Genomic DNA, 15,048 nt, shown 5'->3' with positions numbered 1-15,048 from the left:
TCGCACATTCACAGATACTATAAGGATGTTGTATAAAAAGAATATATCACAGTTAACAGCGTCAGAGCCTTCTATAAACACAATATACATATATGTTTTCTATTGTTCAAAGGTGTTTTCAACCAAATCGATCAATGCATGATTTGGTAATTTATTCATGGTTGTTTTATAAACCAAATTGATATTTATTGATAAGTTTGTGCTTTTGACAAAAAATAAAAATAAACCTGTAATATATATAAGAGTTTTTAAAATAATTTTGAGAGTGTTCTGGACAGTTGGCGCTTACAATCTGGTTTATATATATGTTCAAAAACATCATTTTCATTAAAACGAGAATCGATTTCTTTGTTTGATGGCGTGACAATGACCAATCAGCAATGAGTTAACAATGACGAAACAATTACACTTCGTCCAACCCCTCAAACAGATATCCAAGCATCATTGTAAGCATTGCTTTGTTTTCGTTGTTTTGCGCATTACTTGTCAATTTCAATTGTGTTTTCAAAAACTAGTTCTAAATCAAATAACTCAATATTCATTATGTCTTCCGAGGAGCTCTAGTTTAGTTGCAGTTAAAAAATTAATCCAGCAAACGCTGTGACAAACAAGCTCGAACTGTAAGCGGCACGTGGTCAAATAGTTTTAATGAAAATGATGTTTCTGAACATATATATATATATACCAGATTGTAAGCGCCAACTCCCCAGAACACTTTCAAAAAAACTAAAATGCACATGTGTGTGTTAATAATTTTGTTTCATATTATTGTTTGAGAAATATGTTATCGCTTCATTTTGATTCTGTTTTGTGTCATTGATGATTTACCTATTGCGCACGATTTGTATTTTTGTTACATGTTTCTGTGTTTATTTCAGAATGGTAAACTTTCAAACACCTATCTAAATGGAGAAAAATGAAAACCGGTAACAAGGTAACAAGGCTTGTTTTGAAACAAATATTTCTGAACATGTTGTCTGTATACCACCAACCCACTTAATTCTTCGCATAACCAATCAATCTCATTGTAGAAGTACTGTATTTTCAAAAAAACGTTTGATAAAAAAAAGGATAAAAATATTACCAATTCAATGACATCCTCTCGGTTAAACTGATTTGCACTTGATTTGCTGCACTTGAAAAAAGTAGTCCGCGTCAATAAGATCGATTACAAATAACGTTTTCCGGCTTAAATCGAATTCGGGCATTCATTTCCTACACATACCGCCTGTTCCGTTGTTCGGACCTTTTATTATTTTGGTGTATATTTTGCAGCAAGTTTATGTGGTTGCCGAATTTAAGTTATACGCGAAATTGCAGATTGACTGTATGCCGTAACCCAGGGGTCGGCAACCTACGGCCCGCGGGCCCGAGTAATATAATCCGGCCGCGACGCTTCACTGAATTATAGTAACAAAACAGCTGTTTCGACGATTACATTCTTTACGTAACAGAATTTATTGTGAGACACGTGTAGACTAAATTATATTATAACCTAACATGTATATAATCACAATTACTCGTTTAATGAGCCTATAATTATAGCTAGACAAATGGCAACAAAACGCAGACATTTTTGATGCTAAGTGCAAAGTGTTCATTGGCGCCGAAAATATTCAAATGAAATTTTTTGAAATGCAATGACGAAATAAATCTATATTCTATTGGAGAGATGTATCACTGCTTGATTTTTATTATAAAAAGTTTCATTTGTTCTGTTTTCAACTTTCTAAAAATATGTGCTGCCCGCCAATGACTTGCAAGTTGCAACCCTTAATTTTGGCCCGTGAGCGACAAAAGGTTGCCGACCCCTGCCGTAAACCTTTGACAATTTTAACAATAAGTATATGATTATATGCTGTCTGTTACGGGTACTTGTCTTATTGTATTTGTCACATTATTTATCTACCTTGGTGAAATGAGGCGCTCAACTTGACTTTATTTCATTTTTATATTTTTCAGACATTAGTTACATTTCAAAATCCTACAGCGCAGCCAGCTTATATGTAACTATAAACATGGATTGGTTGCCTAGAATGTTTGTCAGTAGCCCAAGTCCTCATTTCTTGATTTACATTATCGATCGTTCCCGCAAGTACATTATCTAGTTTTTTGTGTCTTCATTACCCATTGGTTTGCAATCGAGCAAACATGCCAATAAGCTTTATATTTTTCCAACCACAGAAAGAAACTTTTATTACACATTTATACTGAAAGACCCGAAGTAACTGGTAGTGTAATTCCAGTAATGTGAGGAGATGAGCACAAAAATTTGATTCCGTCTGCTATTGTTCCTGGTTGCATTACCCCAAAATGATGCAGGGCTTCAGATTTCTCGATAAGCTAAACAAAATAATATTAAATTAAATATTATTAATATTTTTTCGTCAGTCAGTTTTCGTTCTTATTGAGTTTATTGGTGCAATAATAAATTCACTTGCCTTTTCTAGTACGTCCTTGGCTAGTCCGAATGTGTCTAATATTCTTGTATGGACAAGAGCTGGACTGTAAAATTAAATCAGTTCTTAATTTAATTCTCTAATTGAAAAAAATTACGTTCGGTACATCTATGACGCTAGTAAATTGAAATGAACGATTAATACATGGAAGGTTTAATAGTTGATTTTTATTTTAAAATGGTACACTTGGAAAATAGTAGTAACACAATGAGAATAAAATTCAAAAGCATATCACTACTAGTTGTGTCTTGAATTAAAATATTTGAAACGAGTTTTGATCTCCTAGCTCTCCTCTTAGCCAATATACATATCACGCAATAGTTCAGCTCCAATAAGAATTTTTTTATGCTCACTTTATGCTGTTTACACGAACACCGAACAGACTGCACTCTGTAAAACAAAAATAAACACGCAAAGACGATTTTTCAAATGTGATAATTAGTTGACACATATATATATATATTGGGCATAGCGCTTTGTGCTTATTTACATAGTCCACGACTTCTTACTTATAGTCGCGGTTATTTTGGTATCATAGAGTCATAGACTACTTGTCTATCGTTTTCGCAAGTGCTAAAGTGTTCTTTAAACCCCTTTCATTACTAACCACATGGCAAGGCCAATTTTTCGCCATCCCCGGAGACTGATAGTAAAATTTAATAATGCAGAGAAAACTGCAATTCAAATTACTAACTCGCGTTCGTTGCAACTTCCATTAATACAACAGTTACTGCTCCACTGCACTTTTCATCAGACCCAGTCACTACTAACCGTTTAGATTTAATGAGATATAACTTCCTTCAGTAGCCTACAATTCGTCAGCAAGTTCCCAAAATATAAAATCTTTAACAAATAGAAGTAACGTAACGCTACGTTTGCTTTTGTTCTGGATCGAAGTGGGAGAACCCACTGATTCGTTTCTGTGCATAAAATATTCTTCGTCCACTTAACGCGTAACGTTCAGCTCCTCACCTCAAGGCAGGATCTTTCTTCTCATTTATTTAAAATGTTTATGTGTTAATACTTCAATAATGTTCTTGAAAAATACCCAGACCCCATTTAGCTCAGAATTCAGAACTTTGGAAAATTTACATCTTTTATCAACTATACTGAAACCCGTCATTTTGCACAAAATGCTATTTTACTCGATGAATATTTTATTAGACGTAGGGTATTTAATCATTAGCATACGTATCCGACCTGAAGCAAAACCTTTTGTAAAGTGATCCAGAGCGCCTTTAAACATTTTATAAGGAACACCGTTTGGTGAACTCATCATTGCTGCTACACTCGACACGTTTACAATGCATCCTGAAATGGTATCAGAAAAAAAACAGATAATTGTTACTATTTGACATGCTCGCTTTTGACTCGGCATGGTTAAAAACATTTGAGACATTTTTTGTTTCAAGTGACAGTTGTGACGCTAAGTTTCCATGACTAAACATTTGTATGATGGAATGGACAAGCCTAAGATGTAGTGAAGTCTTGGGTTGCATTAAAGATAAAATTTTGCCCTTTTTTTTTTATCTTTGAGCTTTTGTAAATTTATACCCTATATTTTTCTTTGAAAAAAGTCAAATTAAAAAATAAATAACCTTTTGTTTTCTTCAAATGAGGCAAAGCATATTTGCTCAAAAATACAGGAGCCCGAAGTAGTATCTGAAATAACTTGTCAAAATCTTCAACCTTTGTCTGAAAATGATCGAAAATATGCATGAATATTGTTTTGGGTAACAATACAAGGCATCCTTTTTAGGAGGTGCGATGCGGTAGCTATTATTGAGTGTTCTAAAATAGGCTTGGTTCATAATACTGTGTATATCAGTTATGTCTATCCAGTTTGGCCACCCCTGGGAGTTGAGAAATTGCAAAAATTAATTATGTGGGTATGTAGGAATAAAATTCTTGTAGTAAAAATATTAAATTGGTAGGTATAAGGATCCAAAAGTACACTCAGTGTAGCAATGGGTCTTTGTCCTCGTCTGGTACTGATAATTTGTTATGCGACGCCACATAAAATAAAAACATATCGATTAAATGCAATAAGTAATTAGGTCGTAATTATCAGTGAACAAAATTAGACGAGGACTAAGTCCTGTTTAAAATAAGATTCTAATTGAATTTGTGGTGAATAAAATTTAACAACATGTTCTGGTTTTAAATTGGTACAAATGATGAGATAGAATACCAAAGCAGAACTAAATTTTTCTGGTGCTTGAGCCTTTTCGTTCATTCAATATATGGCATGTTTCAGTAAAAAAGTGAAGTTTTAGTGAAAATAACTTACATCGCCAATAGATCTATACACACTACATCCTGCATTGTTCACTAAAATGTCAATAGCCGAAAATTTCTCAACAGTCTTGTTGACAATTGGTTCCAAATGTTCAAACTCCGTTAAATCTCCGTCTATTTCCAAAACCTGTAATATCTTGCACATTACTTTACGTTTTCATACTGACACATCGACAAGAACCCTTTATATGTAAAGAGTTACAAATAAAAAAAATATATATACATCGCGGACTCCATTGAACTTCAACAAATTTCTTTTTATGCGTGGCTCTTAATTTTGAGAACGGAAGCAATTGATGAAAAAAAATCTCCTTATTTTACGAATTTATCGACCGGATACGGCGTAACCGGAATTATGTTTTTTAATAACTAACGTCAGCGCCATTTTCTATGCATTCTTCTGCTGTTTCTGATAACCTTTCTTTGTTTCTTCCACAAATTGTCAACTTGGCTCCTTCTTTCGAGAACGCTATTGCAGTAGCAGCACCAATTCCGCTAGAAGCACCTGGAATAATTTTTGAAATGTATTTCCCATGAAAGAAGCCAGCGAATGCCGTTTAAAAGTAGAAGATCCAAGTTTATCATCAATTCAAAGGTATGGGAAAACAACTATGATTCCACGTAATTGTAGACTGTAAAGGGTTTAAAGATGGAACAATCACATCCTGCTTTTCGCAAATATTTGATGAAGATATTGACTTACATAAAACTGAATACGACAATTTTTGAAAGCGCGAGGCACCCAGTTTTCAAATTTTTAATTGCTATTTATCAGGTCATAAATACGAATTGGTGACAATGTCTTGGGAACCTAAGTTTGTAGTATAGAATGGCCGCCGCTGTGTTTAAATCCTTCTAACGTTATAATCAATAGTCTCATTCCCCATCGCGGTAATGAAATGCGCAATTTACAGACAGTTAGTTTTTTAAACACTATTTAAGGTGTATTCTGTGAAATATACCGGTGTGGTATTTTGTTATAGCTGTTTGTCTGAATTTCCCACGATAAACTTTCTGGATATCAAAGTCGCTAAGCTATCACCCAATGACGATATTATTCTACAGATTATTATTTTTATTGGACACGTAGTGGACATAACGATCGTTTCAATATTATGTTGTTCTTGTTCTTGTTGTTATTTGACACAGAATAACACACCAAATGGAAATATTAAAAAACCGCTTTTCTCTTCGAATACTGGACCAATTGCTTTGAAATTTCCAGTGGTTGAAGATAAAATTTTTCCGCAGACGGCTATTACTTTTATTCATTTTAAATATTTCTATTAGCTCTGTGAGATTTGTTTTTGTTTGCTATGACGTCATTAAACGTTCTGCTGTCATGGGACGCCATTTTGTGTCCTACTGTACTGCTTCGCTTGGTGTGAATATATTTGTAGACTGTGATCTGACGGTACGGTACAACGTACTGTACTGCGAACAGACGTGTCCATATATTTGGGCGTAGCTCTCTTGTTTTATTTGATAATATTATTTCAAGTATAAATCATTTAAAGTTCTCATTGTTATACTGGTAGGCCTATAATCTAGTTTACTTTACCTGTTATTATGATAACTTTTCCGCTGAATTGCTTCATGACTTCCTACTCTTGACTCATTTCATTAACACAGCCTACCAAGTTCCGTTAGTGCTTGTAAATTATTAACCAAATATCTGACTTAGCAGTAATGTAGGTCGCGTATAATCACAGCTGGGACAAATGCTTGTATGTTGCAACACAAATAATGATAGTAACTAACATGTTAGAATTCGAAAAACTTGGGATTTATTCAATTGCGAGTAGGTTAATCAAAATTCTTAGCTATGAGATCATTGCTTATACCAATTAGCCATAAGTGCTGTTATCAAAATTGGTTCTTTCTGTTGCAGGACCATGCATTTCAAGCGACTGAACATGAAATTATTGGACACGAAATGTACATATGGATCGTTTTATTATTATTTTGCTGTTCGAATTCTTTTTCTAATTCTTGTTTGTCACCGAATAAAAATCTCTTTTTTTTTCATTGATTACTGGATCAACTTTCTTTGGTTAGAGATTGTGTATTTCTCTAGAAAGTAATTAATTTTATTTATGTCAAAATTTTGTGTGCGTATGAGTATGAGTTTCATTTTTGTGTGCGATGATATCATCAAAAATTGCGCGCCTTGTGGCGGTTCCATTTTCACGATATTCGTGAAGACTGCCTTACCTGTAGTCAGTGGCGTAACAACGCAATGTGGCGCCCCTGGATCTTTGCCCGGAATACCGCCCCCTCAACACCGTCGTAAAAGCTCAATAAAATTCCACACAATAGAAGAATTAAAGCAGTGAATAGTAAATTTTATCGAAAATTTCTAATTCAATGTCTAGTTTTCATTGAAGCAAATTCAGAAATTATATCGTCAGAAGATAATGTCTCGACTAAATCACTTTAAATGGGCAGTATTGCTGGCACAGGCAGCCTGCTTTCTCCCATAGTCGATCTCAAGTAGTAAAACTTTTCCAACTTAGGCCTTGACCTCGTAATTCGCAGCTCCCCCCCGGTGAAAGACGTTGGCATCGGTTTCTTTGCTGCCAAGCGAGTTAGATTTGACAGGAACGCACATTGACTAAGTTCGGGTTTCTGTCAGAGCAAAAGCCAGTTTTTCTTACCACAAAAACAAAATTTATAAACCGTCTTGATGTTTACATTCGTCTAGCTATAAAAAAAAACTGCGCCTAATACGATAAACCTCGTCAGACGGTCCTAAGCGCAAGATTCCCTTTGATTGTATACTGGAGAGCGTTTACTTTCTTGTCTGTGGATTGCTTTTGCATTCCATAATACGTCGTGAACACATAATACAATCCAACACGTTTCGTTTTTTGGAATGGCGAACACGAAGACCGCGAGTGCAAATAGGCGCTGGAAGGGGGCCACGAGCCATAAAACACCTGGTTCAGACGTATATCTTGTGTAATTTTTTGGCTTCATTGGTGAATTAGGTCGTTTAATGTGACTGCCTTGGTTCATTTAAAACATTTTTCCGCTTCGTTTATAATGTTTTGCCACATTTTGCTGCCCTGCAGCAACGTACCGCCCCTGGATTTACAAGATCCAATGGGTAGTTACGCTACTGCCTGTAGTCCACTATGTCAGATTTCATGCCCGTTCTACTTCGTTTTGGCTTTCGTGTCCATATATTTGAGCATCGTTCACTTGTTTTGATGTTCGGTAGTCTTTAAAAAATTGTTGGCACATTCACAGATACTATAAGGATGTTGTATAAAAAGAATATATCACGGTTAACAGCGTTAGAGCCTTCTATAAAAAAGGTGTTTTCAACCGAATCGATCAATGCATGATTTGTTAATTTATTTATGGTTGCTTTATAAACCAAATTGATATTTATTGATAAGTTTGTGATTTTGACAAAAAATTAAAATAAACCTGTAATATAAGAGTTTTTAAAATAATGGCAAAATATGCTTATTTTGAGAGTGTTGTGGAGAGTTGGCGCTTACAATCTGATTTATATATATGTTCAAAAACATCATTTTCATTACAACTATTTGACCACGTGCCGCTTACAGGTTGAGCTTGTTTATCGCAGCGTTTGCTGGACTAATTTTTAACTAAACTAAAGCCCCTCGGAACACATAATGAATATTGAATCATTTAATTTAGAACTAGTTTTTGAAAACACAATTCAAATTGACAAGTAACGCGCAAAACAACGAAAACAAAGCATAGCTTACAACGATGCTTGGATATCTGTTTGGGTGGTTAGACGAAGTGCAATCATTGGACACGTTTAGTGGCCATAACGATCGTTTCAAAATTTTGTTGTTATTGTTATTTTCTTTCGTCATTATCATTAAAAAATCGCCTTTCTCTTCGAATACTGGACCAATTGCTTTGGAATTTTCAGTGAAAGATTGATTTTTTTGCCAAAAGGCTATTACTTTCATTTATTCCTGAATTTTCTATGAATCTTATGAGATCTAATATTTCATCCAAAATTGCGCTGTATTAATTTTTAATTATGGGAACACGGTTTTTAATCCGCCAAGCGTGACGGCTGACTGTGAAAATCCTTGCGACTGAAAACCCGGAACTTTTTGAGGGCACGGTACCGGTAACGTCAAAGGTAAACCCTGCTTCGCTCTAGTCCACGTGTCAATATATTTGAGCGTTGCTCTCTTGTTTCGTCATTGTTAACTCATTGCTGATTGGTCACTGTCACGCAATCAAAAAAGAAATCGATTCTCGTGAAAACATCCCTATTGAAACTTACTTATTCAATTTCAGATAACATGGAACAGTAGTTACAATACTATAATTATTACTTTTTATATATATATAGGACACCAAAGTCTCAAGTGCCTGAGGCACCTGAAAGGCATGATCCGGCCCTACATGTCGATGTTTCATGCTCAGGAATCTAGTAACTAGTTCTAAATTAAATACCTGAATATTCATTATGTCTTCCGAGGAGCTCTAGTTTAGTTGCAGTTAAAAAATTAGTCCAGCAAACGCTGCGACAAACAAGCTTAACCTGTAAGCGACACGTGGTCAAATAGTTGTAATGAAAATGATGTTTTTGAACATATATATCAGGGGTGGGCACAATTTTTTAGTAAAAGAGCCGCATGCTGCCAGTCAGAACTTTATAAGAGCCGTAGAATTTGTGAATTTATTATTATTATCAAAATACCATGAACAGAAAAGAAATTCACACAAGAGTCTAATAACAATAAATATATAAACAAGGCAGCTATGCTCAAATATATGCACAATTTGAGCTCATTTAATTTGTGTTTCCTTATAGCTGATTTACGAGGGTAGTCTCGTAAGAAGCTTTCATGATTTGTTTCATGGTGCCGTTTAACATTGCTGACTTTATTCTGACTTAGTAGCTTATGTCAGATTAAGCACAAAGGTTTATTCTCCTGACTGGTAAATGCGTATTCTTCTTCCCATTCTGACTTGACAACTCTGTTTTCATCTTCGTACTTTAGTTTCTTAATTGAGGACATATCGTCCAGTAACTTAGACTAACTAACCGCAATCAAGCTGCAATACAGCCGACGCATCAATAAACATTGACCATTGTGACGAAAGATTTGCTGACTTAAATTCAACGCTAAAGCGATTTTCATACTAAAACATAATTTGTCTTATTAATCATTGACGAAAACTTCTTTACGACTTTTAATAAATTAACAGAGTTTACATTAAAGTTTTTCTCTTAGTTAAAATTTGGATAATAATTTATGTTAGCGAGAAGAGCCGCACAAAAAGTCTGGCGAGCCGCATGCGGCTCGCGAGCCGCGGTGTGCCCACCCCTGATATATATAAACCAGATTGTAAGCGCCAACTCCCCAAAACACACTCAAAAAACATTCTGAAATGCACATGTGTGTGTTAATAATTTTGTTTCATATTATTGTTTGAGAAATATGTTATCGCTTCATTTTGATTCTGTTTTGTGTCATTGATGATATACTTATTGCGCACGATTTGTATTTTTGTTACATGTTTCTGTGTTTATTTCAGAATGGTAAACTTTCAAACACCTATATAAATGGAGAAAAATGAAAACCGGTAACAAGGTAACAAGGCTTGTTTTGAAACAAATATTTCTGAACATTTTGCATAACCAATTTAATCATGCATAACCAATTAACCTCATTGTTGAAGTACTGTATTTTCAAAAAAAAAAACGTTTAACGGCAAGTTTTCTTTTTTGTCAAAATATGAAAGGCAATATAGGCTATTCACAGCATCTCAAATTGTACCCAAAAATCCCGAGTCCACTGGCAATAATATTCCGGTAATATGAGGAGAAGTACACAGAAACATGATTCCAGCAGCTATTGTTTCAGGTTGAATTATTCCAAGAGGATGATTATTCTTGAACCGTTCAACGACCTAAAAATTTAAAATTTGAATTATTTCAACTCTTGAGAAAACTTCGTTTTCATTTCGAATAAAATTTAAATAATTTTAGTGGAAATCTCATTTATTAGACATTTCGTGAGGTAGCGAGTCTGAGTGGACAGGAGCTTGAAATAAAAGTTATGTTGAAATTTTTTCGACTCCGGCGAGCTGGGGCGATGATATTTATATGATGCATTCAGTCAAGTCGTAAAATAAATCGATAAATTCAATAACAAAATATATTTACTCGCCTTGTCCATGACTTCCATTGAAAATCCTGATGTTTCTGCAAACCTTGTCATGACCACAGCTGGGCTGTAAATACGATACTTGTGATATTTTTATTATTTAAATAGAGCTTGCTCAAGGAGTTCAAGCATCAGACAGTCGAAGTCAAGGCAAAAAGCTTGAAAATAGAGTTTACCATACAAGAATAAAAAGAAGCGCTTGCAATCATCCAATGATATAATTCCAATCAAAAACAGTAAAAAATACATTTATGAACAATTTAGTTCTGCTCCGTAGAAATTTATTAGTTTTATCTGTTGATAACAAATTCAAGTTGTTTATAAATCTTATTTTTAGTTCCAAATCTTCTTACTTGATGCTGTTCACACGGATACCAAATGGACTGCACTCTGTAAAATAAGGGTTATATTGTTTAATGAAATACATTTAATGGGTTGTATCATTTATTTTCATTTCATTCAATCTAATTTGAGTTAAAAGCAAAAATTTTATCAAGCTGGAGCTATATTTCAACTTAACGCTTTATCAATATTTTATACAAATCTCCAAAATCAGGATCACAATTTTAAAATAGATTTAAAAAAATATTTGCTAATGAAAACGGTATAGTGTGACGATTTTAACTTTTTTCAAAAAATTTATTAAATTTTAGTAATAATAAAGAACTAAAGATTATTACTGTAGTAATAGTACAGCAAATAAAAAGTTGTTTTCATCTTATTATTTATTGCAATCGAACAAAGTAGGCTAGTATGTGTCGGTGTATCGAAAATGTTGTGTCCCACTTGTCTTACTTGTCCCAAGTGTCTCACTTGTCCCACTTTGCCCTGAAACAAGTGGGAGACGTTAGACAAGTGGGACACGAACTTTTTGAGACATCCGTGTTATCAAATAATTGAATTTATTTAGATAATACTTGCCTGCTGCAAATCCTTTCGTGAAGTGATTCAAAGCACATTTGAACATTTGGTATGGGAGGTCTCCTATTTTTGTGCATAGTGATGCAACACTCGACACATTCACTACACATCCTGAAATTTCGAATTACAAAACATAATTTGTTATGTTGAAATTTTTTATTATATATATTAATTCATACACATTAGCTCTCAATAAACCTGATTTATGTGCGTTTCAAATGAAAAATCAATTCAACAATTTATATATCGATTATCAGCGTCGCTAAATATTATGTATTGACATCATTACACACCCGTATGGGTCCACGAGGCCGAATTTGTTTTTGTTTTTGAACAAGAAGTGAACCTATGCATTGTTTTGTTATTTTGATGTTGTTCTACTTGTTTTTATTATCATTGTTACGACAAAATTCATGTGGGCTCTATGCGATTCGTTTTTTGATTTTGTGTCTAGAGGTCATCAGAATTAAAAATTGCGCACCGTGTGGCGGTTCCACGACCTATACCGAGTGTTAGAAATCAAATATCGTGTTGTTTAGTTTGCGTCAAACTTTTACGCTCCCCTCCATTTTCGTGAATTGTATTTACTAAAAAACTGAATAATATGACGAACTGTTTAACTTCCATTGCCAAAATACGTTACTTTTACTATTTGTAGTAAAGAAATTGGTATATTGGTCCAAAATGTCTGAGCTGTAACGTCTGGTACGAGACGTCGATAAGCTAATGCATATATTCCATGGCCATCACGGAAACTTTTATATAAAGTACCTTTTGTTTTCTTCAGATGGGGCAAAGCATATTTGCAGAGAAAAACGGGCGCTCGGACGAGTATCCGAAACATCATGTCAAAATCAGTTTCTTCTGTCTGAAAATATCAAAACTGAAAAGTATTTCTTTCAAGGCTTAGAAGTTAGGTTAAATAAATATGTGGATTTGTGCAGTCAATTTTTCGACTTTTTACTGTGGTCGAAAAATAAGATTCGTAAGATAAGAAAAAATATACTTGGCTCCTGACGACGACATCATAATTGTTGTACATTTTCACATTTATATTATATTTGTTTTCCCTTTTTTCATTAATTGAGTAAATTAATATGTCAATGGGTAGATTTTTAGGTCACATTTTCCCCACTTGTATAATTTACACCATTGGCTTTTCTTTGACCATAATACAATCTTCCATTAGGCCTACATGTTTACAAACTTTAAAAAGCGTAAAGTACACATTAACGATCACAAAATTGAGTTTTCTTTAAAAACCAGCAATTTTTTTCAAGTGCGCCGTGAGTTTTTTTCCTGATAATTTGGCGCCGCGAGAACAAAAAGTTGGGAACGGCTGATTTAGAACTTTAAAATTAGGTGAACACGTTAAATTTGAATATTTAATGCAACATTCATTCCTTAAAGGTTACTGTATTTCTCGGAGCAAAATATAAAGAAATGTCAGTATTCCTACCAACAGTAATATCAAAAGCGGTTATATCAAACTCACATTCTCGAAAGGTTTAGCCAATGAACGTCCTGCATTATTAATCAACACGTCAATAGCAGAAAATTTCTCGACTGTTTTGTCAATACAATGTTCCAAATGTTCAAATTCTAACAAATCTCCAATAATTTCTAAAACCTGAAATATTATTTATAACGTAAGCATGTATAACATACACTTTTGTACACTTTTAAAAATTCCCATCTTCAAGGGGTAGTTACTAAACACTACTGTTTTGAATATCTGTTTAATTTAATATAAAAATTTATATACTTTTTGAACTCCAAAAAATATATATTATAAGGAAATATGTTACCTGATTGGGATTATTTTGTAGAATACCAGCCTAAAACTAACCTCGGCACCATTTTCCTGGCATTCTTTGGCTGTTTCTGATAACCTTTCTTTGTTTCTGCCACAAATTGATAACTTGGCTCCTTCTTTTGAAAATGCAATAGCAGTTGCAGCTCCGATTCCGCTGGAGGCACCTTAATTTAAGAAGACCTAATCAAAATTGTGGTGAAATGCGTTTTCAAGCTTGTTCGTGATTTTGAAAGACATTAGGACGATATGCTGTCAACTCTTTATAACACCAGTGATAGATAAGCTACTTAGAAGTATTGATACTTGTCTGCATACAAGTGCACATAGTCTTTTTTTATTAATCAAACTTGTATTTTACTGATTTACCTGTAATTATGACAACTTTTCCGCTAAATGACATCTCTATCTACCTTGGCGTTTCTGAATTATCACAGTCCAACACTGCCATAAACTGTTAACAAAATATACGCAGACTGATAAATCTCATCACGCTAACATTCTGTGAATGTCAGTGCAAACAAGGATGCGCTTTACACTTCGCATAAAGCCATGATACTTGTTTGACAACCAATGCATTATTTACACACTTGAGCTAAATCCACGCTTTGATAAACGGATTTCCAAGTATTAGAATGTGAAACAATTTTACATTGAGTATCAATAATCAGGCAAATCCATCCGACAAAAGTCGCTAAGGTTGACTATGACTGGTACGATTGATGATGAATGACATTCGTCTAGGCAACCCTCAAATTGCTATTTCAGCCCCTTAACACCAATATCACGCTACCGTCAAATAACAGCCGCACTTTTAGAACACAAAATTTACATATATATGAACGTTTTATTTAAATTGTTATAATTCGATATATAGGAGGATGTCATAATGCTCTTCCTCCCCCCCCCCCCTTTTTTTTTTCATAATTTTCCGGGATCGGTGTTTCGTCCACAACTTTTCTATTTTGCTCATATAGGGCCAGTGCGTGGCATTAAGTCAAACTAACGCGTCGTCTGAACTCTGAACGATATACCCTATGCCCAACTAATATGAATTGTTATAACGGTGGAAATTAATTTACTGTGCCGATTTGGGGTATTGGGATGTTCAGACAACAGATGTCAGTTCAGGAGCCATCCCTGTGATCTTCAGACCTTTTTTGGACATATAATTGCACTCCCGGCGGAAATCACGTTCAGACTCTCATGCTGGATTCCCACAAATGAAAAAATGGTAATTTTGAATTATTTAGTTAACTGGGCCAATGGAAAGTGTCTTCGAATACAATAGTAGAAAGTTTCGTTAAGAAATAGTTTGGTAAATTTAATGAGTTTTAAGCTCACAGCCTTATTTTTTGAAATTCAACACGTTCAAAGAATA

At 34.3% G+C, this 15,048-nt stretch overlaps 2 protein-coding genes across 3 annotated transcripts; both read right to left on the bottom strand.

The window, feature by feature from the left end:
- Positions 1-1,870: 1,870 nt before the first annotated feature.
- Positions 1,871-6,726, bottom strand: LOC120326386 (putative oxidoreductase TM_0325). Its single transcript, XM_039392663.2, has 8 exons — positions 6,319-6,726; positions 5,132-5,262; positions 4,750-4,884; positions 4,058-4,154; positions 3,660-3,770; positions 2,813-2,849; positions 2,442-2,505; positions 1,871-2,343 (listed from the first exon to the last, which is right to left on the bottom strand). The coding sequence occupies exons 1-8, from the start codon at positions 6,353-6,355 to the stop codon at positions 2,206-2,208; spliced, it is 750 nt and encodes a 249-aa protein (XP_039248597.2). The 5' UTR covers positions 6,356-6,726; the 3' UTR covers positions 1,871-2,205.
- Positions 6,727-10,234: 3,508 nt separating this feature from the next.
- Positions 10,235-14,192, bottom strand: LOC120326383 (meso-2,3-butanediol dehydrogenase-like). Of its 2 annotated transcripts, XM_039392659.2 has the most exons (8): positions 14,037-14,192; positions 13,704-13,834; positions 13,350-13,484; positions 12,626-12,722; positions 11,855-11,965; positions 11,287-11,323; positions 10,937-11,000; positions 10,235-10,676 (listed from the first exon to the last, which is right to left on the bottom strand). In XM_039392659.2, the coding sequence occupies exons 1-8, from the start codon at positions 14,068-14,070 to the stop codon at positions 10,533-10,535; spliced, it is 753 nt and encodes a 250-aa protein (XP_039248593.2). In that variant the 5' UTR covers positions 14,071-14,192; the 3' UTR covers positions 10,235-10,532. The 2 variants fall into 2 exon arrangements, with proteins under 2 accessions (XP_039248593.2, XP_039248594.2); XM_039392660.2 differs by lacking the exon at positions 13,350-13,484.
- Between the last annotated feature and the right edge of the window lie 856 nt (positions 14,193-15,048).

The sequence above is a fragment of the Styela clava genome, chromosome 4 (genome assembly GCF_964204865.1).
Source record: "Styela clava chromosome 4, kaStyClav1.hap1.2, whole genome shotgun sequence".
NCBI lineage: Eukaryota > Metazoa > Chordata > Ascidiacea > Stolidobranchia > Styelidae > Styela > Styela clava.
Note: the sequence above shows the minus strand (reverse complement) of the source record. Positions and strands in the feature narration are given on the sequence as shown.